This window comes from Xiphophorus couchianus, chromosome 14 (genome assembly GCF_001444195.1).
Source record: "Xiphophorus couchianus chromosome 14, X_couchianus-1.0, whole genome shotgun sequence".
NCBI classification, from domain to species: Eukaryota; Metazoa; Chordata; class Actinopteri; order Cyprinodontiformes; family Poeciliidae; genus Xiphophorus; species Xiphophorus couchianus.
In genome coordinates this window covers 13123334-13149735 of record NC_040241.1, presented here as the reverse complement: position 1 = coordinate 13149735, position 26402 = coordinate 13123334, and the positions used below count along the sequence as shown (strand labels likewise).

Sequence of the window (26402 nt, the reverse complement as noted above, 5' to 3'; positions counted from 1 at the left end):
TTTAATGAGGTCATTGACATAAAAGTCCCATCAAATGTCAGCCAAAACCAAAGTTATCCACACTTACAAAGAAATCAAAGCAACCTACTCCACAAATGAAGAATCAGTTTATTTATCAGCTTATTTAATAAAAAGTAATGGCCTACATAAAGGCTTGTTATTACAAATGGGACAGAGTGGTACAATTGGGAATGGCAGTAGTTAGTGCTTCATTTCTAAACTTTTTAATATTCCAATCACTAGTATTGGAAACATAATCCCAAAGTAAAAGGAAGAAAATTTCACTATAAAATAGCTGTGACTTAGTGCCACTTGTTAGATTTCTGACAGGATTCAGAAGAATAATCAAACGAGCTGTACAAGAGTGAAAATTCACTCTCATAGAGCATAAAAAAGACCTACACTAGAGATGGCAGGTGAAGTTGGGAGCAATAAGTAATGCACTCTACTGTAATTACCTCTGTGCAGAATCACTGCGCAGGTCTCCACTGCTGAAGATAAAGCATGTTTGGTTTGTTTAAAGTTTGCTGTAGTAGATTTGGACATGCTTTAGAAATACTAGGAGAATGTCGCCTGGTCTTTTGGTAGGAAGAATCTTTAGCTTACAAACACAATGCTAACAGGTCAAACATCATGTTGTGGGCTGTCTTACAACATATGGTAGACGCTATACAGAGAAATGTACTGGGACATTCTTTATAAGAAGCTGAGTGACAATAAATCCCAAAGACATCACTGGGGGAACTTAGGAAACATCCTTCATCATGTACCATGACTTGAAAAGCCAGGTCAGCCATCTGACTTGTATCCAACTAAACAAAATCTATGGAAAGAACTTAAGATTGCAGCGAAATTACCTTCAAAACCTTCCAGAGTCAAAGACAGTTTGTGTGGAAGAACAAGTCAGAATTAAACCTAGGTTCAGCATTTAATTAGTTTCTTCATAAATAAGAGGTTTTGATGTCATCACCACAAAAATGCTTTTTCTGCAAACTATTAAATGCACTTCTGTTCTGAATTATTTCAATTACCTCATAAGAAAAATGTGAAATGTTGAATATTTATTTTACCCACTGTGTGTTTGCAAACCTATTAAGCGTCCTGGATACAAAAGTGATTTAAATTAAGAAATTAAAATGTAAACAATCTTTGTAAAAATAGGAAATGTTTTTTGTTTTGACAGAAAATAATTAAAATACAAATGAATTTCTGCACAAATTAATGCTGTTAAATCCTGAGTGGCAATCTTTCTCCCCTTTGAATCCCTGTGTTTAATTTAATGTTCACTGTCTGAATTAACAGCATCACATGCAACTGCTTTCTTTTAAACTGACTTCTTGAAGTGGCGTGCCACACTTTTGCTTTTGGCTGAGATGTTGTTATTTATATGCGGGGAAGCATCCTTTGCTCAAGTAAATTTTCAGTCTGATTCAGTCACTGTGCACCTACACGCTCCCATTTATGTGCTTTCTCTTTGATCCCAAGTTGACCTTCTGGAACATAAACGGTGACTGAAGATCCGTTTATGTGATCTTAGAGTTTGGAAGAGCAAGTACCTCTCCAACAAACCCCTGAGGAAACCGTTTAATGCCTGTAAACTCTTTAAAGGAGCACCATAAATCAAGAATGCTAATTTCTTTATGATGCTGCACTCCCTTGGTAAAGTTGTTTGTATTGAATCGTGTATTTTCTAGTATTTTTTTAAATTTTGTTTTAAAGAAGCAAGCAGATAATAATCATGAACCAAATGACCTTTGCAAAGTTTTATGCAGCTCAAAGCTGAGATAATGACCCAGTTGAGGCAATAATTAACACCCCTAGGACACCATTAGATGAACCTTTAAGGTTGCCACATAACATTAGCATTTGCTAAACTTTTTCTCACACCTCACATAGCATCAGGTAGCAATATTTGGAACTAAATCTGTGGATAAAGAGGTGAATTTTGTCAAATTATAAGGATGTCAGTGTTTTAAAATCCCTCCACGTTTCCTCTAAAGTCAGAATAACTTATTGTCAGAAAGCTGAGCAGGGTTTCAAATACACCAACATAATTTCTTTATGCTTATTTATGCCATAGGTCAATGCATTTCCTTTTGTTGTGAGCTTTCAGTTACAATATGTAAAATTTCTAACTTTAGTCCAAATCATATTTATGGAAATAAAGAACTCAAAGAATAGAAAAGTACAAAAAGAAATACTCTCCAATAAGAACTTCAAAACTATGAGTAAATTGAACACATCTTTATAAGTTTGTGCTTCAAAATCAAATTAAACATATAGATTTTATTTAAACTATCTTAATGAATGTATTAATATTAATTGGGCCTGTAACAATAAGCAATACATCAATTAATTGTATGATAAATTAAAATACCCATTTTAATGTTTGATTGTTCCCTTTCACAATAAAAGCAAAGGCTTTTCATTGTCATAATAATTGGACTTAATTTAGAACTTAGTTTCTTCAGTCTTTTTTAAACCTACTTTACTGTTTAAGAAAAAAGGCCTCCATCAAATTGAAAGTCTAAGCTTTGGAACTGTATGAGTTCATTCAATATGTAAAGGAAGATTTAAGACAAATAAACAGGAATATAAATGGATTAGATTCATACCAGTTTAATTCCTGAAAATGATCATTTCCTTATCACCACTTGTTTTAGCCCCTGGTTGGAATCCATCAATGTGAGACGCCTTGAATTAAACCTGAAACGAGTGCTGCTTGTCTAATTTAAGCTATATGCTGTGGAAAATATTTTTGTACACTTGCTGAGGAGTTTCCAACTGATTTGTTTTTGCAGCCTTCAGTTTTTCTATTTTTCTTTGCCACCATCGTTTTTATGTCCTGTTGCAATAGACTCTCTGTCTTGTCTCTGTGGTGAAATAGTAACTTTTTTTATGATACTGTGACAGGCTTTTGTGTTTCTGTTTGCGTTGCTGCCTGCAGATGCTTGAAAATCGATAGAGTAGCCTTCACATGTTGTTTGGAAACCAGAGTAAAATTAGTCGCTCTGTCGATGAGATTTCTGTTTTTTACATAAATAATTTTTTGTCTTGACAATATCATCAAATCTCAATGGTATCAAAGATTTTGACTTTCGATACAACAGTCTTTTCAGACAGAGTAATTCAAACAATGTTGCTGAGTTAAGCATATCCATACAGGACCCTCACATTATTAACAAAAGAGCAGACTGCAATGATATTTTTAATTATTGCGCATCTTTTAACATACACAAATATGATTAAACGCCTTTAGTTTCACTAACATGAATATTAAGTCAAAATGTAAATCATTTATTTTTGCCGTCTTACTCTCTATTTCATGAGAATATAGAGAATAACAATCTCTGTATTGTTAGAGATTCTATAAAAGTGGCTAAAAAGGACAATTTTGCAAAACAAAATCTCACAACCTGAAATTATTCCCTGCACTGTGAGCTTCTTTTTGCAGAAATGTCTGGGATAAAACATTTGCCTGGACTCGGAGGCTGATCAGTATTCACACAGTGAAACAGGAATTTGCCATCATTCAAATGTCAAAAAGCCAGAAAATTACTAAATACAAAGCTGCCAGGAAGCAGAACAGGTCTGCAGCTTAAATGTCTTTAGTTAAAAGACGTAGACGCCTACACTTGTCACATCTTTGGCTCCCCCACCAACTTCTTTTATCCTGAAACCTCAAAATCTAAGAAAGTGTGAGATGTTTTTATCGTGCACTCCAAGTGACTTTAAACGTTTGCTTTATAACGTGTTCACTCTAATTGTTACTTTTACTTCCAATAGCCCAAAACGCTGTTAATGCACACCGTATGTTAAGAGCATTTCAAGTACTTTAAAATAAATACATTTTGTGTTGTGTCTCCATTTTATACCCATCCAGGACAGTTTGTTGGTCTTGCGTTCAGAAAAGAATGTAACACTGAATGCCAGAAACCACCAAGGCCAGTTGACCGGTCAGCTTACAGTGGGTGAGTTTCCAGTTTCATCTAATTATTATTCCAGCAGTACCTGACTGAATATTAATATAGTCACGTTCAATAAATTAGAATTAATGTTAAATTGTCCATTTATTTCAGTAACTCAATTCACCAACTGAAACCCCATATTTATTTTTTTTTTTTTGTGATTTTTATTTTTATTTTTTACAGCTAATTAAAACACAATATTAAACTTTTTAGATTAAGATATTGCAGCAAACTGGTAAAACTGAGTTTTAATCCAGAAATGTGGTCGTAATGAAGAGTATGCATTATTCCTGTTTTAAAGGTATTTTTAATCTGACAAACAAGCGTGGTCAAAAGATATATTCTAATTTATTGAATATGGCTATATTTTAATAAGAGATGCATTGATCAGAGTTTTGTGGCCATTTCTTATATCCGATTTTTGTAAAGCTTTAAACGCAGCTAAAAAGAACAGTATTATGGTGTTGACATTTTTTATTTTATTTTGTCTTTTATATTGATGACTAGCTTGGTTTATGTGTCTAGTTCTGCAGAAACAGCACTTTTGTCTGTATTTCCCAGAAAATGTAGATCATTACCTTAACTTTGAGATTTAACAAAAGGTTGCAAACATGTTTAAATTCAGTATATTGTATGACAGTTTTAAAGCTAAAAATTATAAAACAGACCAACAATAGTTTACTCAATTAGTCTGAAGGAACCTCGATATGTGTCTGCATGTTGTAGAAAATTGCTGTTTCCTTTTTAAAGAGCTTCTTGGAACTCTGTGCTTCTGTGACTTTAGTTTTAAACACCTCATTGATAATGAAAGAGCTGACTTATTGACTCCCAGCCACAGTAAATGCTTCCTCACCAAATATTGTGTTCTGCATAATCTGAAAGCGCTTAATAATTCTGCTTTCACTGATTAAAAAAACTGATTCGCTGTTTAAGTTTCAGATTGAGGTTAAACACAGATTTCTTGGTGTCCATTTCTTATTAGTATTTTTAATCAATGTTTATTCAGAAGTCTCCCTTTTAGTTTTGTTGTATTATTCTCCCTTTTTCTTTACAAATAACCCCTAAGCCATTTATTGAAAGGGCAGTAGATTCGTCTTACCATTAAGTTCAACCATCAGTCAGCCTAAATGACCAAATTACCAATTACAGTGATTAATGACCACTGGAGAACAAATGACCTGCTTCTTAACATTAATAGCTATTGATCTTTGTCAGCATAAGTAGAACGTTGATGCTAATTTGATAAGACTGTTGATATGACACATTGTGGTCAAGCTTGACCTTTCTTTAAAAATCATGTTTTCCCTCTGAAAGTCGGTAGATGGTACAACAATGTAGCCATTAGAAATATATTCATCCACATGTGGAAGAATTTAAAACTCTGAAGAACAGGAGACAAGGTGATATGAGCAGAGTTATTTACTGATTTGTGTAATCATTGTAAAACTATATAGTCCATCACCTTCTGTGGGGCCACTGTGAGATGTTTACATTCTTATTATGAACATAGATGTCACAGTAACTATAGATACAGCTTCAAATTAATGCATTTGTCTACTAATTTATTGATTAAAATGTTCCTACAGCTACACAGTTTATCAAGCTTTTGGATTTATTGTGACTACATATTTCAGAATTTTTGTTGGACAAAATCCATTTCCATTGCGTTTCTCTGCTCATTCTGCTGTTTGGTATAAATTACATTTCAGTGGGGTTGGGATCAGTGCTTTGGAGTTTCATATTCTGTTTTAGTCATTTCAAAACAAGTTTTGATTTACTTTTTTTGGACCATTGTCTTGCTGGAAGGGTTTGAAAAAATTTTAAAAAATTAAAATTTTAATTAATGTAAAAGAAATTGTTCAAACTACAAACTTTACTGTTGAAGTACAATCAGTACATAAAAATAAAATTGTAGCTTGCTATCACCCAGAGTTAAAATGTTAATTTTTCTGTGTAGGTCCTGAAGGTGTGGAGGCTCAATGTCAGAGGCTGGAGGTGCGAAGCAGAGATGGTGGCAGACTCCTGTTCTCTGCAGATGAGGAAGAAGTCACAATGACAACAGAAAGGTTTACTGTCACAGGTAAACTTTGAAGCAGTCTCATCTGAATTTCCAACAAGAAGCCCTTATGTGTTTTCATTGAATTAAAAAAGAACTGATTTAGTTGGATTCTTTGAGTAGAAAATTGATGTTTTGGACATGATTCGTTCTTCAAATTTCTCAAACCTGATGAAGCAGTTGACAACATTTTACAGCTACTATAAATGTAAATTTGAAAACTATTTTGGTATATGCACACAAAGATATTTTAAGCATCTTACATCACAGTGCAAGGACTTGTTCTTTACACAGATTCATTTTTTGTGCAATCGAAAGTACACAATGGAGCAAAGTCATTATGTCACTGACAACATGCCTCTGTGGAAACTTCTTCTTGCACTTTAGGGAGACAATTTACCACTACAAATGATCGTTTTTGTCTCGTCATCCCTGCAAAGAGATGCATTTATTATCAGTTTGATATCAGAAACAATGGTATCTTCTGTTTAGGTACAATAAGATCGATTTCTGATGGTTGTGATGTAATTGAACCAGTTGCTGTAAAATACTGCAAAATATCTATGTTTTTAAAGCATAAAATAGAAATACAGAGCAAAGTGCAAATCCCACAGATTTCAGACTTACAACCAGAATACTCTCCACCCTCTGTGACTTCATTTACAGCTCTAACACAACAGGAATATGAGACACAGATCCAATTTTAGTTGCCTCCAGGTTTATGCTCTATATTCAGTGAAACATAATAAAACTGAAAGGTGATAGTCTAAAAAATGTAGTCAGTTTTTGGTATCTTTTGAAAGGCCTACACCTGGTAAAGCAAAGATAAGCTCTGCAAAAACAGTCAAATTTTCTGAATTAAATTCTAAGATCGAACTTTATCGGCAGGTTCTGAAGGTGCCGTGTTTGGACACTCGGTGGAGACTCCGCTGATCCAGGCGCCGACGTCTGAGGATCTGAGGTGAGTTGATGTTTGGTGTCATTAAAGCTTAATGTCATCTGTTAATATCCTGTTAAATTAAAATTAAGATTCTTAAATATTAAAGATTAATGCTCTGTGGCATTTCAAAGTCGATGGCCGGGCTTTGGGGAAAAAAAAAAAAAAAAATCTGTGACAGGAACCATTAGTCACCACTATCATTATCTCAAACACCGTATTGTAGCTTCGGGCATCTACTGGTTACTACAACAACTGGATTTGACCACTATATTAATTTCACAGCCGAAGGGCGAGCTAATTTATTAGTTTTTCTCTATAGCAGACAGGAATTGATTGAAGCGGTGAGAAAACATTGAGAAAGTGTGAAAGGTTGAGCTATGTGCTGCGCTCCTTCTCTCCCCTTGTGCATGTGATCCCCACCGAACTCTGCCTGAGGCTGCGAGCCCCTCGTTGCTCCATTAACGAGCTATCAGGAGTGCAGTTTGTTGTCTACCTTACTGGTCCGGAGAGGAGAGCTGGGATCAAAGTTGACAGAAAAAGCACTGTTCTGGCAGCTAATTCCTCCGGAGTGAGAGGAATACTGATGGTTTTCATTTTCAAGCCATACACACATCCACACACACGGAGAGAGAGAGAGAGATGGGCTCAGCTCGGGGGTGACCATCTGCAAAGTGATTGCAGTCTCAATGAGTGGCAGTAAAACAGGAGATGGCCAACACAAGACTCTTTTATTTGATTTTTTTCTATCACAAACACTATTTATTTCCTTGAAAAATAACTGAAATATTTTCCAAGAATGTAAAAATATACTTGAAGGTGAAAATTACGGTCTTTTTCCAATAATGAATCACTGAAAACACTTTCGAAATCGACTAGCCGTACTGTCTATTATTCTGCTTTTCTTTGAATTAAATGCGTTTCCTGGAATCGTATAGACACACATTTTCCTTTACAGAAGCATTTGAAAAGCAGCGCAAGACAAACTGTATATTAAAGGCTATTAATGACATGAATTTAAGTCTAACGAGGCTTTTGTGCACTGGCCAATTCATTCAGTAATTGAACTGTGCACAAAAGCTGAACAGAATAATTACAACAAGGCCAAACTGCCCTCATTACTTAGGATATAATAGATGTTTTTTTAGAAACAGTAAAAACCGAGTATTAAACCAAAATATAAAATATCTACAAAAAAAAACTCAGGAGGCTATAATTAATTTATATGAATGCACAATGCAAAGCCAACATGCTGTGAAAGCTACTGTAATTTTAATACTATGTAAATAAATGAATAATAAAAATTAATAAGCATAAACTTAATTAATAAAACTGAGGTTAGGAATTCTTATCTGGACACATTTCAATGTTTCTGGGTGATGAATCCACTCACACCTTAGTAATTTGTCACTGGTTCCCCTCACCCAGGATGAGAATGTCCAGATGATTTTAAATGACCAAACAAACGCATCTTTATAGTGACTGGCAGTAAACACCAGCAGATGGGTCCCCAAGTCATCACTGGCTCTGAAACTATAAAATGGGCTTCAAGCAACTTGGATTCTCTGCCTCACTACTTTTCCTCCAGATTCTGGGAAATACAAAATTTATTTTGATATGAAAAGAAGTTGTTAATCCACTGAACATCATGTGATGGTGTTATGAATCTCCCTTAAACCTTTGAATGCATTTTGCTTCACAATCCTCAAGATTGGATTTATTCCAGTTTCTTTTTCTACTTGTTTTCCTTCCACTCAATTTCCCATTAAAGTATTTGGAGACGGCATTCTGTGAACAGCTGTGGTCTTTAGCAATTACCTTTTGTGACTGGCCCTCTTTGTGAATATGATAACCTTATATTATTTACAAGTTCTTTGTGATATAAATATTGTGCATACAAATACTGCAGCAATACATTTGCAATAAATTCTGGAGCCATATTATCTGCTGGATAAGTTTTTAAACAACTATTTCAAAATAGTCCATATTTTTACTACTTTCCTCCTGCTGCTTGATGTCATTTTATTGAGTGGCAGAGTAACAATATTTTTCTGTAGCTGTTTAAAGCATGAAGTCATGCAGAGCAGCATCTCCCCAACCTGTCAATGTGCACTGCCAGTCAGCTGACTCAAAGAAAGCTACCGTAGCTTTTCCTAACTCAGCAGGATTACTTTTTTGCAAAAAAACAAGCTAGCGATGCAAAGAAATCAAAATAACAGTAAACATTGTTAGCATAATACAAATTTTAGCAGCAACAGGAATAAGATTTTTTGTTTTTAAATACTGTATTTCATGCAGGCTTATCATTCGGTTAGAGTCTAACCGTTAGTTTCTTACCACCCTCCTACTCCTTAGTCACTAACAAAGCAAACAGTGATTTAAGCTGTGCTCATTTAGACCAGCTGCTGTTTCCTAGAATAGCTTGGCCCTCAGACTGAGCTGTCCTTAAGTTGCAGAAAGTCTGCAGTCCCTCATACTAATGACAGCAAAGCAAGGCATAAATCACAAACTGGAAAAGGCTTTAGATTGATTACACTTGTACCTCTAATTCGTCAGCATGACAACATCACACAGAACAACTCTTTAAAAGCAAGGAAAAATTCAAATACACACACAAACTCAAAACGTCCTTTGCCACTATTTTTCAATTTTCTCCTGCTGACGTTAGACTTTAAACTGCGAGCTCTGAAGAGTTTGAAAATGCTAGTATATAAGTTAGATTTGGTTCCTGCACATTGCAGATTCTAGGCTTTTCTCTGCTTAAAAGGACGACATGACTGGGTGTTCATTTGAATCTAATACCATCTGTGTTGGCTCACATCCTTGTCATCATATTCCTCATCTTTAAAAGAAAGATCAATCTGTTTGAGATGCGTTTCATTTTCCTGCCAGCCAATGGTAATCGAGGAGAGGATAGAGCAAAGACAAAATCAAAGAAACTCACCTGAGATCTTCCAACTCTTTGAAGCACCTGCTCACCCCCCTCAGCAGTGAATGTGTGTACACTGGCACTCAGCCCAGTCTCTGTTTGTTGCCATCTTAATAACTTTGGTAATCCGGCTGACATTTAATCATGTAGCTCAAAATGTTTTAAAGTTGCTGTACAAATGTTGTTTTCAGTGTTTACTTCAGCCATCTCTTGCAGCTGCACCCTACAAGAGGATAGATGACAGGTGAGGGAAAACAAGAAATACGTGAGCTGCAAAAGGTTTAGAAAAAATGGAATCTGAAAGTATTAAAACTTTTAGGTCAGAAAGAGAGGTTGACTGAGTTATTAAACATTCAGCAGTGGCACAAAACGGGCTTTTATTTTAAATAGTTTCCATACATGAAATCAAGGTAATATAGCTGCACTATATTAAGAGGTTTTATGTCAGTCTGAAAACACACTTTGCTACCAGTCATGAATGTCTCCACTTTCAAGTTTGTGTTGCCAAATTCAACTATGTCTTGAATACAACGATAGCAAGGACACTGCAGACGGCATCGTATAGCTGTGATGTTTTTGTGTGTCTGTTTAAATGGTAACCCACACAGCTCTGTAGGAATGCACAATATATCGGCATTGGCCAATGTTCGTCTTTTTTTATTTATTTATTGGTGTCTGTCCCAAAAAGTAAAAATAGGCTTAGGGTTTTGTTTTTATTTCTGGATGGGAGAGTAAGGGGACTGGCCCTGTGTGTGTGTGTGTGTGTGTGTGTGGTCATGTGATAAGGATGGTAATTTCTTACTATCAGGTTTTCATATTTCATATTTATCAGGTTTTCTGCTAATATGAATCATAAAATAAACCATTTTGCATCATCCATCCATCCATCCATCTTCTTCCGCTTATCCGAGGTCGGGTCGCGGGGGTAGCAGCTTCAGAAGGGAGGCCCAGACTTCCCTCTCCCCAGCCACTTCTTCCAGCTCCTCCGGGGGAATCCCGAGGCGTTCCCAGGCCAGCCGAGAGACATAGTCCCTCCAGCGTGTCCTGGGTCTTCCCCGGGGCCTCCTCCCGGTGGGACGTGCCCGGAACACCTCACCAGGGAGGCGTCAAGGAGGCATCCTGACCAGATGCCCAAGCCACCTCAACTGGCTCCTCTCGATGTGAAGGAGCAGCGGCTCTACTCTGAGTCCCTCCCGGATGACTGAGCTTCTCACCCTATCTCTAAGGGAGAGCCCAGCCACCCTACGGAGAAAACCCATTTCGGCCGCTTGTATCCGCGATCTCGTTCTTTCGGTCATGACCCAAAGCTCATGACCATAGATGAGGGTGGGAACGTAGATCGACCGGTAAATCGAGAGCTTCGCTTTTTGGCTCAGCTCTCTCTTCACCACGACGGACCGGTACAGCGCCCGCTTGACAGCAGACGCTGCGCCAATCCGCCTGTCGATCTCCCGCTCCCTTCTTCCCCCATTCGTGAACAAGATCCCGAGATACTTAAACTCCTCCACTTGGGGCAGGACACCCCCCCTGACCCGGAGAAGGCACTCTACCCTTTTCCGGCTCAAGACCATGGCCTCGGATTTGGAGGCACTGATCCCCATCCCGGCCGCTTCACACTCGGCTGCGAACCGATCCAGCGAGAGCTGCAGATCACGATCTGATGAAGCCAAAAGGACCACATCGTCTGCGAAAAGCAGAGATGAGATCCTGAGGCCACCAAATCGGATCCCCTCAACACCTTGGCTGCGCCTAGAAATTCTGTCCATGAAAGTGATGAACAGAATCGGTGACAAAGGGCAGCCCTGGCGGAGTCCAACTCTCACCGGAAACGAGCCCGACTTACTGCCGGCAATGCGGACCAGACTCTGACACCGGTCATACAGGGACCTGACAGCCCGTATCAAAGGGCCCGGTACCCCATACTCCCGGAGAACCCCCCACAGGGCTCCCCGAGGGACACGGTCGAACGCCTTCTCCAAGTCCACAAAACACATGTAGACTGGTTGGGCGAACTCCCATGCACCCTCCAGGACCCTGCTGAGGGTGTAGAGCTGGTCCAGTGTTCCAGGACGAAAACCACACTGCTCTTCCTGAATCCGAGGTTCGACTATCCAACGGACCCTCCTCTCCAGGACCCCTGAATAGACCTTGCCAGGGAGGCTTAAGAGTGTGACCCCTCTATAATTGGAGCACACCCTCCGGTCCCCCTTTTTGAACAGGGGGACCACCACCCCAGTCTGCCAATCCAGGGGAACTGCCCCCCATGTCCATGCGATATTGCAGAGTCGCGTCAACCAACACAACCCTACAACATCCAGAGCCTTAAGGAACTCCGGGCGGATCTCATCCACCCCCGGGGCCTTGCCACCGAGGAGCTTTTTAACCACCTCGGCGACCTCGCCCCCAGAGATTGGAGAGCCCAACCCAGAGTCCCCAGGCTCCGCTTCCTCAGTGGAAGGCATGTTGGTGGGATTGAGGAGGTCTTCGAAGTACTCTGCCCACCGGCCCACAACGTCCCGAGTAGAGGTCAGCAGCACACCATCCCCACTATAAACAGTGTTGGTGCTGCACCGCTTCCCCCCCCTGAGACGCCGGATGGTGGACCAGAATCGCCTCGAAGCCGTGCGGAAGTCTTTCTCCATGGCCTCTCCAAACTCCTCCCACACCCGAGTTTTTGCCTCAGCAACCGCCCGAGCCGCATGCCGCTTCGCCCGCCGGTACCCATCAGCTGCTTCCGGAGTCCCACAGGCCAAAAAGGCCCGATAGGACTCCTTCTTCAGCCTGACGGCATCCCTCACCGAAGGTGTCCACCAACGGGTTCGAGGGTTGCCGCCGCGACAGGCACCGACAACCTTGCGGCCACAGCTCCGATCGGCCGCCTCGACAATGGAGGCACGGAACACGGTCCACTCAGACTCCATGTCCCCCACCTCCCCCGGGACGTGTTCGAAGTTTTGCCGGAGATGGGAGTTAAAGCTCCGTCTCACAGGGGATTCCGCCAGACGTTCCCAGCAGACCCTCACAACACGTTTGGGCCTGCCAGGTCTGACCGGCTTTCGCCCCCGCCACCGGAGCCAACTCACCACCAGGTAGTGGTCAGTGGACAGCTCCGCACCTCTCTTCACCCGAGTGTCCAAGACATACGGCCGCAGATCCGATGAAACGATGACAAAGTCGATCATCGAACTGCGGCCTAGGGTGTCCTGGTGCCAAGTGCACATATGGACACCCTTATGCTTGAACATGGTGTTCGTTATGGACAATCCATGGCGAGCACAGAAGTCCAGCAACAGAACACCGCTCGAGTTCAGGTCGGGTGGGCCGTTCCTCCCAACCACGCCCCTCCAGGTCTCACTGTCGTTGCCCACGTGAGCGTTGACGTCCCCCAGCAGAACAAGGGAGTCCCCAGGAGGAGCACTCTCCAGTACCCCCTCTAAGGACTCCAAAAAGGGTGGGTAATCTGAACTGTCGTTCGGCCCGTAAGCACAAACGACAGTCAGAACCCGTCCCCCCACCCGTAGGCGGAGGGATGCTACCCTCTCGTTCACCGGGGTAAACCCCAACGTACAGGCGCCGAGATGGGGAGCAACAAGTATGCCCACTCCTGCCCGACGTCTCTCTCCCTGGGCAACTCCAGAGTGGAAGTATGTCCAGCCCCTCTCAAGGAGACTGGTTCCAGAACCAGAGCCATGCGTCGAGGTGAGACCGACTATTTCTAGCCGGAACCTCTCGACCTCACGCACTAGCTCCGGCTCCTTCCCCACCAGAGAGGTGACATTCCACGTCCCAAGAGCCAGTTTCTGCAACCGAGGATCGGACCGCCAGGGTCCCCTCCCTTGGCCGCCACCCATCACACAGTGCACCCGACCCCTTTGGCCCCTCCCACGGGTGGTGGGCCCATGGGAGGGGGGGCCCATGTTTCCTCTTCGGGCTGAGCCCGGCCGGGCTCCATGGGTAAAAGCCCGGCCACCAGACGCTCGCCATCGTGCCCCCCCTCCAGGCCTGGCTCCAGAGTGGGGCCCCGGTGACCCGCGTCCGGGCGAGGGAACACCAAGTCCAAGGTTTTCCTTCATCATTGGGGTCTTCGGGCTGCACTTTGTCTGGTCCCTCACCTAGGACCTGTCTGCCTTGGGTGACCCTACCAGGGGCATGAAGCCCCAGACAGCATAGCTCCTAGGATCATTGGGGCACTCAAACCCCTCCACCACGATAAGGTGGCAGCCCATGGAGGAGTATTTTTTTCATTTTGCATCATGTGTAAACAAAACACACATTGTAAGATAACTGCTGCAATGTATTTTTCCTGTGATTTGAAGCTGGAACAAAAAACCCTTAGAACACCATAAATGTACAGTACCATGGAAATCTTTTCTTTCCTGTGTTGTACCACTTCATCCTTACCAAGAGCTTGTTCTAAATTCAGTTCACACAAGAAAGCTGTGTTTAAAAATTAAATAATTATCTCCATCCATTAGTGGGCTGATCCTTAGTTATAGATGCTGGCACTAAGGAAACGGGATGCTATAATAACTATTCACCATTTAATCCTTCTGAACTAGGTTCACAGTCTAGGACAGGGGTCGGTAACCCAAAATGTTGAAAGAGCCATATTGGACCAGAAAAACAAATCTGTCTGGAGCCGCAAAAAAATTAAAGCCTTACACAAGGCTTATAATGAAGGCAAAACAGGCTTTAAGTGTTTATATTAGCTTATTATCAAAATGACTAAGTTTTATACATAATTAGCATTCATGATTAAATGTTTATTTTCCCTGCTGTGCGTCCTGGAAGGAATGGCGCGCCACGTGACTCTGTTGTACAATGGTGCTTTAAGTTTACCTTCCGTTACAATATTAATGTATTTTATTTTGTTGCATTGATTAAATTAAAGAAATGCAATAAAGAAATCAGATTTTTGATGTCATCTTTATTATGAAGATCGACAGGGAAAGGGTCATATTTTTCCTTTTGGAACTTGGAAAATCTGCTCCCAAATGTTGAATAAATGTGAACAAGCTAATAGGCTCTAGGAGCTTGTTCAACTTTAAGAAGCAAAGTCTTTTTATTTACTCATATGTATTTTATTTACTCATATTTATGTATTTCTATTGGCCAAGAGAAGGACTAATAGTCTTTGTACATGAGTCACATGTTTTACTGCTCTGCTACACACTGTCAGGAAATGCAATTTTAACCAATAACATGTCCTTCAAATAGAGGCATTTCTTTAGATTATGAAATGATAAGAACTTTAAACAAGTTTGCAAAAAAAAAATTCTGTATGTCATCAAATTTAATTGAAGTTTATTTTAATACAGTTCAAGTTTTGTTTAGAGTTCAGATCAGCATTTGGTCTGCAATTATTTTTGTTCTATTCATTTAGTTTCTTTGGTGATGAAGCTCATCTACCCCCTGTGTATTGATAGCTTGAATATTTTAGTTTTGATATATTGGCAAAGTAGAAAAAATGTATAATAATCAGAAATCCCCAATGGTGAAAATGCAAAGTAAAACAGTTGTGACATCTGTCTATTACAGATTTAACACTGTCTCCGGCTAAGTACTTCACACAGCCCCAGTTATAAATTGCAATAAAATGAAAACTGCTCGGTCCACAATAATAGGTCTGTTCCTTCAAATATATCACTTGACTGCAGAAACTCTCCTCCATTTAGGGTGAAAATACATTTTGCAGCTCTTTGATTGATCCAAGCAGTTTTCAGGACGTTGCTGCTGTTTCCACACGAGTTTGACAAGTTCATTACAAAGATAAAGATGACTACAAGGGCTGCGACATTTGTTCACACTGCTCTCCTACTGTTTTGGAATAGTTTAACTTCTCACAGTTTTGGCTAAATACATGTGTATTTTGGCTATGAAATAAAGTTTGTATTTCTTAGAAGACTAAATATTAGTAGCACATCTTGTTTGCTGCCTTACTTGTTATCTGTCAGCAGGAGTAATCATTAGAGTGAGATCATTGGTACTGAAGTGTCTGATCTTTATGTTTGCTCTGGAGATACACTGAACGGCTGGAGCCATTTTATAGTTTCTGCTCCATCTTTGTGCAGAGTTGATTTTTATCTCTTTTGCAAGGCTAAGAAAAGTTATCATCTGCCAAGCTGTACTACTGTTAAATGCACATGAGGAGTTGGATAATGTGTCTTTGTTATTAAATTTGTGGGCTTGATAATGATGTTGAGGATTACTGAAGGGCTGAAATGATAGAAATTCTAATCTCTCTATTACCAATCACCGTGTGAGGTTTAATGCATCCTGTCATCGCTTGAATTGCTTGACGTCCTACTTTCATAGATGACTGACGAAAGAATTGGTCCTAAAAGATAATAAAGGTTCAGATGAGACTCTGTCCTTCAAAATTGAGTTGGAGGTAATCTTTCCTGTGCTGAAAGCAAGTCATGGTTACATTATATTTTGGGATTCAAATTCTCAGAAAATTAGACTTTTTACTAAGATGTGCAAATTGTTGTAAAAGAAATATTTAATCGAGTGAAGGCTAGTACTTAATAGTGGCAAGGTATGTCATTTTGGATTTGACCTTAAGTTCGTGCATTGCTGTGTGACGTTACAAGAGAAGCAATGTTTGTACTGTAGAGATGGTAGGAGGCCAGCGTAGATGTGATGGAGCCTTTAGGATCAAGGGCTGCAAGTAGCCAACATAAATTATCCATTGACTTCAATACAAATGTTACATTGTTTACTGAGGGTAAATGTGTAATTTACCTTTTAAATTAAAATCCATTGTAGACTTGTTTTTCTTTATTTTAACAAAACTGTCATGGGGTGTGGGTGGTGAGAGTGGTGAGGCAGACGCAGCGGACCCAGGTACGATGAATAATGATGATTTAATGAAAATAACTTAGTCCAACAACGAGCAGCAGTCACATACACTGAACACAAAGAGACTAAACATTGACGAGGACCCGACGACGAACAAGGAACACAGGTGGAGTTAAATACACGGGAGGGTAATGACAGAACGAGACACACCTGGGAACAATCAAGGGGAGGACAGGACAACGAAGAGACTTAAGGACACAGAAAACTCTAAATAAACACAGAAAAAACACAGATCCTGACAAAAACATTCTGCAAGCAAGTGAACCTCAAGTTTACCCAGAGCACCTTGGCCAAAGGAAATCATGTCATTCAGTTCTTCAAATTTTGATTCCATGATAATATATGGTTTTTGCCACTATTCACTGGCAGGATTTATGTATAAAAGACAGGAATACTATTCCAGCAAGAAGAGTAAGACACTCAGATTTGTCATTTAAATTTGAAGCACTTGCTCTGCCAATAACCGGATCACTACCCGGAGTTTGTCCGCCATTGTATTTTGGAAAAGAAAGACATACAGAAAGTCCTGATGCAGGTGTTGTCTAGTGCTGACATCGATGGCACACGACTGTGGTCTCATATTGCTGGCTGGGTTTTTGTAAACTCACAGCTGTTAGTGATATCACTGTCATCACCTTACAATTGACCAGAGGGCACTCAAAGGCGGCTCGTCTTTGTGTATGGCTGAAATGTTATGTGAAAAGAGACTGAAGCCTCAGAGTTGAGGGGTGAGCCACCCTTTTGTCTTTACATGGACAGGTTGACAAAGAGCAAAGAGAATTTTATTCATTTCCCTTTACTTTACTCGAAACTGAAAAATGGCACATAGACTATAATGCAGTCTGACATGGAAAGATGGATTCCTAGAAAGCTGAAGGACGATGCATCTCATTCTTTGCATCACGGATTTACAGGCTTTTATTACCGGTACTTAGTTTTAGACGTTACTTTCAGGTACTTTTTATTTGCAGCTTTAGGTTTTTTTTTTATTTAGGGGGAGTGAGGAGGGCTCAGCACTGGTATGTCATTTTTGTCCTTTAGATGTCCACTGATTTCTTATAAGCAAATATCCCACAATATTTCGAACAGAAAATTAGTAAAAAGAAGGGAAAAAAAGCAGCCAGTGACCAAAGAAAACCTTTATCAAGATCTGCAGGAGAAGACCAAGATTTTTATTTAAAAAAATAAAATAAAATAAGAGTCTAGCCCCTTAGAAGAAAAACAGTTGTTTTAAAAATAATTTCATGACTCTGTCTCTGCAACTCCCTGTTCTCATTTTTATCAACCATAATCATCAGCACAATTTTTTTTTTTTTTTTCCCCTCGCAATGTTTGCTGACCTTTTCGTTGATGTAAAGGTCAACTTGAATGCAGGTTGTTTAGGTTTCTTGGATAATGAGAGAATCTGTCATAAACAGTCTTTCTGGCTTAAAATGCCCCATAAGTCATCCTTTATAAGGACTTTTTATATCCAACTTTTGTAGAAGGAGCCAGAAGCCCTGAAACATCCTGTATATAATGAACTCTTCTGTATGAAGGTAATTATTCTTTCTTTCATGTAACCAATGGCCTCATCAGTCAGCCTAATGATCTGAGAGGTATAAGGCATTGTAACATTTCAAAACAAAATAGCTGTCCTACTCTTCTGCAAAGGCACATAATGGAAAATTAAGGTCACCGGGCGCTTTAGCTTAAAAAAACAATATGTGCAGAGCTGTGGTGGCTTGAAAGTATGCAACCTGTATTCTTCCACCAATTTTCTCAAGCTGGTGTATAATTAACAGTCTTGTAATAATAATTAAAAAAAACTTAATAAAACCTCTGTTCCAGAATAACATGCAGTTCCTTAGTAACGGAGTAATGGGATTTTGCAGCAAACTGTGAAGACAATTTTCCTATAAATACATGCATGCTAAAGCAGGTGGCGATGAGCAATTTAGATACAGTGGTGAAAACAAGTAATTGATTCCCTGCTGATATTTCCAGAATGGAGAGGCCTGTAATTTTCATTATAGGGACACATTAACATCTAAAGAAATCTAAACTCTTCTTCAAAATACTGAGAAATCATATTCAAACATTTGAGTTTAAAGAAAGTTATAATGTATAAGAAAATCTCTCGCTTATTAATAAATAAGAAATGGCTTAATCAGGTTTAATGTTAGAGAGGAAAGAATAAGTTCTTTTTAGACGGTGAAGGCAAATATCTGGGTTCAGCCCTGTCCAACCTAAAACAAACGAGTTGTACTTTATTGCAGCTGAGTCCTTGTACTTGCTCTGTAAGAGCAGCTCGTCATGTTGCATTATGTGCAGCTTCTTGTCTCCTAGAACCACATGCATTAAAAAAACAGCATTTTAAGAGCAAAAATTTCCAACATTTGTCAAAGTACCTTTTTTGTGAAAGGCAAATTTTACGCTTCGACACCCGAAAAGGATGTTTCTCTCCAAAGAAAAACATGTTTTTGATTTAGATCACGCATTCTTGCGTTTCAGGTCCTCGACAGTCACTGGTGAGTAATGCTTAGTGAGCATTATATCACTGTGATAAAAATGGAAACATCTCATACTTCTTACTGCATCATCTACACCCCAGGGTTTTGTTTTCTGGCCCTGCCAAGCTACTGTGTCTGGGTGTTAAAGCTACAAGAGTAATTTATTTTATTTTATGCATAGATCTGCTTCGTCACTGTGGGCTGAAAGCTTCTGCTTGGGAGCGCGCAGCTTTGTACAGGATAGTAGTTATAGCCTTTACAAGATAAAACCAATCAAGAGTACAGTCTAATCCTTACTGCTCAGCTCTATCCTTGTTTGTATTTTGCACATTTGATGCCAGAGGTAATGTGTGCAAATTTACTCTGGTAGAGGTGTGGTGCATGACTGGCTGTATGGCAGGGTGCCTTCAGGTTCAGTTTGGCATTTTCAGCATCACAAAGCTGTCCCACCTGGATCGATCACCATGGTAACCAAAGCTGGAAGCCCACTTTGTGGCAGTTTAGTTTCCAGATCAGAGGTGCACATAAGGTGACTTTTTAAAAACAAAAAATTTTATCAAGCCTGTTAAGAACTGAAGTAAATGCCATATTGTAGAAAAAAGCTTTTCTGTTCATATAATACATAAAAATATGATCTCCAGTGACGAAGGCGAATCTTGTCTTTTGTTTCCATAGACCAATATATTGATCTGTAAAAATATACTGATCCGTAGTCTATCTTGGAAGGTCCTACAAAATAATTATAAATATATAAATGCTGTTTATTTTCTAGATGTTTAGATTCTAGGTTTTACAAATGAGTTCAAATGTGTCTTTTAACATAATTTCCTTATAAGACAAAACTATACCTTAAAAGTCTACATACCACTAATGCCATTAATAATCAGGGTAAAAATGTCTAAATTTAACATATGTATTGTAACTCTCGATCAGGTATTGATGCTTTTAAATGATCTCGCTTTAAACCTGTCTGGTTTTATCGGGCAGCATTAGGGTGAAATGTGACCTTAGGGCGCCATAATCACACATGGTGATGTAGAGAGCCTTAGATGACTATAAAGCCGAGACATTTGAAAAAAGAATTAATTCATTTAATGCCTTGTGCTGGACTGTGTTTGAAACAAGCACTCTTGGAAATTGAACACTTTGTCTTCTGGAAGAGTTGGCCCCTGTGTGTGTGTGTGTGTATGTGTGTGTGGAGGCAGCGGGTGATGATTGAACTGCTTTGAATGGAGTGAAAATGTCTCACACACACGCATCACACACAACTAATTTCTAACGATGCGTCTCAGTGCAGAGTGTTGTAAATGAGTCTTTTAATGACTCTGCTGTCCAGGCCATGGATCATCGCTGGAGTCGTGAGAAATTATTAAAATGTGACTCACTCAAACATTATTCTAGCTACCAAAGAAAGGAAAACTGAAAGAGGCAGAAAAACATGGACGTGCTTCAGGGGAGAGGAAATTTGTTTATTTTAAATCTTTCCTCAAATCTCTATGGCCTTTTTTTTTTTTTTTTTTTTTTTTTTTCTTTTATTGATATTCTAAAATGTGGGCCACATTAAGCAGCTGCAGAGATTCAAACAAATTCAACAGGGCTGCTTAAAGCATCCCATTTAAAATTTATTGAAAAGAGATTTAGGCAAGATGTGGGGGAAGAAAATCAATTTGCAACAGTTATGAGTTATGAAAACAGATATTCACATCGATTGGCACTCACACTTATCTGTCTGTGTGTAAACAAACGGCCCATGAAGGAAGATGCATATTGCGTTAGCCTCAGTGAGGCTGAAAGTCAGATCAGCTGCTTGGTCTACAGTATGTGTCTCACAGGGGAACCTGGTTTGGTTTGGATTTGATGTACTGTGGCACATTTACATGAACAGCAGCTATATAGAAAGTAAGGCGTGGTACCAACAACCCGCCATTTTGTTTGCTCAAATTTATTAACCTTTCTCTGCCTTGTATTAAAGTTGATTGTGCTCAACCGCCAATAAAATGTGAATTTACTCAATGATGTGTAAACATGGAAAAGAATTCAAAGTATAGTTTGAATTTCTCCGTTTATTGAATCACATAGACCAATTGATTGAGTTTAGCAACTTAATATCTGGTTGTAACTATCCTTTTAGGTTGGAGTCGCCAACAAGAACCCTGACCATGGAGGCTCCGAGAGGGGTGGAAGTGAGCGCAGCCACGGGGACGCTGAAGATCAGCAGCAGGAAGGATCTGCAGCTGGAAGCCACAGAGGGAGAGGTGAGAGCATCTCCAGTTACAATCCTCTTTGGTTTTCTGTTTTATTTGGATCTTCTTTCTCTGTGGTCAGCATGCAGGGAGCATATCGTCTTCTCCAGCATGTGCTGGAAGAAGTCTAATGCTTTTCCCAAGATCTTAATGTATGGATAAATGGAGAAATAAATTAATCAGAATCAGCTTTATTTGCTATGTTTAAGCACACAAAGAATTTGAATATAAATATAATTGTGTAGATTTGGTGGAACATAAAGATTTCTTTAAGGTTTGTCGTAGAAAATTTTAAATGTAATTCAGAAAAATTATAATCTTTAAAAATATGTAATCTTAAAATAACTGGAAATTATAATTATAACATTTCCATTTATTATTAGATTATAATAAATGCTTAATTTTTTTTGGTCCATTATTTTGTCTGTCCATCCTTACTCAGCCATTTCTGTCCATCTGTGTGACCCTCATTTGTCCATCAAGTCATTCATCTGTCTGTCTTCAGATGGTTCTTTGTTCATCTGTCCGTCCATCCCTCTAAATGTTCGTCCATCCAAACACCTTTCCTGGTGTATACAGGTTCCACATACAAGGCCTGACTTCTCTAAAGAATATGAAAGTAAATTTTTACTGTTTTGTTTCATTAGTGGGGCTCAAATACACAGAGACATTTCAAAATTTGTGTTTTAGGTAAATGAAGTGCTTGTGCCTCCATGTAGATTGTTGGGATTTGCAGATGCACAGTGGAGGACAAGTGTCTCAGCTTAACGTTTCTGTTTGCTCTGTGGTTGTTTTGGTAATTCACAGGCTGATTGTTGCATCTGGTACCGAAACATAGAAGTCAGAACTTTTCTGTATTCTTTAAAAAGCCAACCTGCTAAGAGAAAATTCCAGTATTTTTGTGAGGAAGCAGAATAAAGACAACTGAGTGACAATTAGTGATTAAAGAAACAATCGTGGATGTTTACTTTCAGTGACAATCAGCTAATATAAAACTCAGAATTATTGCTGCTGCAAATGGTTATGTGTAAAAGCAAAGACCTGCTTCCTGCTTTATTCTCATCTAAGCAGTGCTGCTGTCTTTCACATCCAGTTTGCCCTGACGGGTATTGAAGAATCGGTTTCCGGTGGTTGTACATCACATCAGGACACGTCGACTGATTTGTTTGACTTCCAGTGCTTCTGACGTTTTTCTCCTCCAGATTCTCCTTGATGCCGACAGCATTCGGCTGGAAAACCTCCCGCTTGGCCTCTACGCCGCGTCCGCCGGAGAGCCCTTCAGGAAGCAGGCTGTGTACGAGGTGTGCGTCTGCCCCAGCGGCAAGACCTACCTTTCTCCAGCTGAGAGCGTTTCCACCTGCCAGGCCATGAGCAGCATCTGCCTTTGGAGCTGACCTGAGAGCAGCATGTCGTGACGGAGAGCAAAACCCGAGTATCGGCTCTGCGATCTGAGATTACTGGAGTGGAGACGGAAAGCTTCAAGCTCTGAGCTGTCAGTGCTCATAGCAGGACAGAAGTGTTCAAACCGCTGCCTGCAGAGGATCGACGGAGGCTCACACTTCACTGACTGACTGAGGAGGAAAGTCAAAGAAGTTCTCTGGAACCAGGAATACGTACAGATCAGTTCTCACAATCAAATCACAGACAGAGGATACAACTTTTATTTTTCTACTTTTAGGTTTACGAAGATTGTTTTAAATTTGAAAGGAAAAAATAAATAACATGGTGCCTTCAGTTTTAAATGGCGTCACATTGAAACTGTCTTGTCAATTAGACACAAAGGTATTAAAAAATAAAGCAAGCACAAATGAAAACTTTGTCTAATCTAAATGTGTTTCAGCAAAGTTGGAGATGCTTGGAATCAGATTGAAACAGGTTTGTTGAATTTATTAGCAGAAGCTCATGTCGGATAAGGACCGCTTTGAAGATGCAGATGAAAGATATTTTCCCAAATCAAAGGTAAATATTTATCCTGTCCTTTGCTTCATTTATGCCGTACCATGTTTGAGAAAATACCCAGTTTAATTTTCTGGATCTTTCTGTCATAACTTGTGCTCTTTTACACAAGTTATGTAAAGGAGCACATAAAATTAAATAGCTCTGTGAGAGGTACAGCTCCAGCCAGGAATTTACATTCACTTGAGGAATAATTAGATAGTGTTATTTTGCTATTTATTTGAGTGGTATTCGTTGCCTTCATTCCAGTATTTTCTAAACCTGAAATGTGACAGTGAAGATCAGCAAATCCCAGAAACTTCATGTTTACTTGCTTTCCCAATTTCAAATGTAGTTTTAACGCTGGTGTTGGAGGTAACCCTCCATTAGCTCATCCATTGTTTTAGCAATGCACCAACATCAGTGGCAGTGAAACAGACGCTCAGCATGATGCTGCCACCACCATGCTTTACAGTTGATGTCTATTAAGATTAGAAAGCCTCTCATTGTCTCCTCCAAACTTTTGTCTTCTCAATCTTTGGTCTGATAACATCATAAAACTTTTCTCCAGACAGAATTTGATTCAGTGAATTCCAACATCTGCAACCACTTTTTGATTTTCAAATTAATTGAAGTTGTGTAATAATTCCAACCAGGAAACTGGAAATGTCTAAAATATTCCAGTTTGGTGTTCGTTCTAGATCTGTTTACTTGCGCTCTTCTGTTTACTCTCCTGCTGGCTTTCATGTTAAACCTGTGACAGTGTGCTAACAGCTTCTCTCTCAAGGTTTCCCGAAGGCTGTCTAACCTGGGCTCCCCAGCTGAGAGCGAGACAGGCGGCCATGTTTCATCTGACCTGATGCAGACACTTACTCCCTCGAAGCTTCCAGAGATGAGCTTGTCTGGTAAGAGCCCCATCACCTTATCTTAAGGGTATATTTCAGACATGCAGCTGAGTGTTTATCTTTTGCTATGAAGGACAATTTCAAGGGCAAACGTTGAGATTTTTTAGAGCCAAAACATCTGAGAAATGTCAAAAAGCATGAAATGTAAATAAAACACACTTGGTATTTTTATTGATTTTTGAAGAAGTAAGTCAATTTCTTTTAGCAAGAGTCTTCTTTTTTTTTTTTCTCTCTACAATGGAAAGGCATTCCCAAATATGGATGTTGACGTAACATGTAGCAGCAGAGCGCGACCGGCAGTAGATTTGAATTGAAAACCGATTAATTTCTTGACACAAAGAGCCTTTTTGTGTTTAATTTGCAGCAGCATCTACTAGTTTCTCTAAATGAGTGACACAACATATATATCACTATATCTGCAGAGAATTGTGCATATTAACTTTAAACATAGCAGACAACAAGAAAAAATACAGCAAAACACATCCATCAAAGTCTTTGTAATGTCAACAATGACAACCTGCTTGGCTGAATTGTGTTTTTTACATCATAAATTATCCCCATAATGTCAGGTTACACTATACTTCCTGTGAGTTGCGCTGATTGTAGCTAAAATCCTCCTATGAAGGATTGCTGTTGATGAATTCAAGGACCTCCAAGGCCTGATAGGTGGGTGATAGCGGTGCAACTGACCCTGGGGTGGCTTTCACATGCAGAAAGCAGGTGCAAATCAGTGGAGCCGTTGCCAAAATTGCCTCCAGATAACATCTGAGCTGGAGCTGATGCTGGCAATGGGGTTGAATAATGATTTTATCTATGTGGGACTTGAAAATCTCCGCTGGAAACACTGGAGAGATGTGATCAGGACCTGCAGGAAAGGACGTTTCAAACTCAGACAAATGTCTTTCATCAATAATTGGTGACTAACAGTTCATTATTAAGTTCTTTCTGCATCAAAACAACATTCTGTTTTGTGCTTTTCTTGCTGCAACAAACTGAGTCACACCTTATGAATATGCATGCCTCCATCGTTTCAGTGCTGGTTCTTATGAAACTCGCATCAGATCCACTCAGATCACCAAATATATTGCAGCTGATTGGGAATGGAGTGTTTTCTCTGAGCAGCTCAGTCAAATCTGAGTTTAGAGAAAGCCACAAGTTCAAAGTGCCAAGTAAAGATTTTCCAAATGAAATGCTCAGGCTGCTTAGAGTCTCGAAGTTTGGGTTTGTTTGAACTATTTTCAATACTTGGATAAATATCAGAGTCCCTGCACTGTGTAGAAAGACCAAGAATTCAATTTAAGTATTTTGGGGCTAGGAAATTATTTTTGTACTTTCATACCCATTCCCATTCTTTAAATATTATCTCTGACAGCCAGTCGTCTGATCGTTTCCCCATCCATCCAGCCAATCCACCTGCTTTCCAGATACTTTGGGCTGAAGTCCAGAAAGCTGTAAGCTGGGATTTTTCTATGTTTAGAGCATACTGTCAATTAAACCTGACCACAGGGCAAACATTTATAGAAAACTGCTACAAGAATTTGAATTATGCTTCAAAAATCATCTTGGTGATTAATATGGTTATTCAGGAGTTTGCCTCTGGAAATATATGAAATGGTAAAGTGCGCTGCATGGTGGAACCATGCTAGGTGTTTGTTAAATTGAACTTAATGTTTAACTTCATCTGCAACTTTAATGTAGAAATCAATTAGTTTTAACTTATATATTCCTATTATTGAATGCAGCACTGACTCTGTAAAATTTGTGTCTCAGGATTCAAATCTTTCATCTTTGGTTAAAGATTGAGTTTTGCTCGACAGCCAAAGCTTTCTATATGTTTTCTGTGGGTTAAAAATAGCTCATAAATACAGTCACTGTCTAACAAAATATCCTGAATCCAGAAATATTTAGCCCTAGTGTGGTAAGAGAGGAGAACAGTACAATCTGAGGAGCAGCCACCATAAAGTAATTACCAGAACAGTTTCTAGTTAACCTCCTGTCAGCTGACTAATTGGACATTTAAGACGAGTCCCTGTTGCCCCATATTAAACAGGCATAATGGAGTAAAAGCAGAGTTTT

The 26402-nt window shown here is 39.6% G+C and overlaps 1 protein-coding gene across 1 annotated transcript in view; it reads left to right on the top strand.

Moving 5' to 3' along the window:
* LOC114157559 (zeta-sarcoglycan-like) overlaps nt 1-23273 on the top strand; it is a 40350-nt gene extending 17077 nt beyond the window's left edge. The window contains exons 4-8 of the mRNA XM_028038631.1: nt 3884-3971; nt 5926-6048; nt 6913-6985; nt 21375-21498; nt 22689-23273. Of these exons, the coding sequence (XP_027894432.1) occupies nt 3884-3971; nt 5926-6048; nt 6913-6985; nt 21375-21498; nt 22689-22880 (600 nt within the window). The 3' untranslated portion in view covers nt 22881-23273. The remainder of the gene's footprint in view (nt 1-3883; nt 3972-5925; nt 6049-6912; nt 6986-21374; nt 21499-22688) is intronic.
* The last annotated feature ends 3129 nt before the right edge of the window (nt 23274-26402 follow it).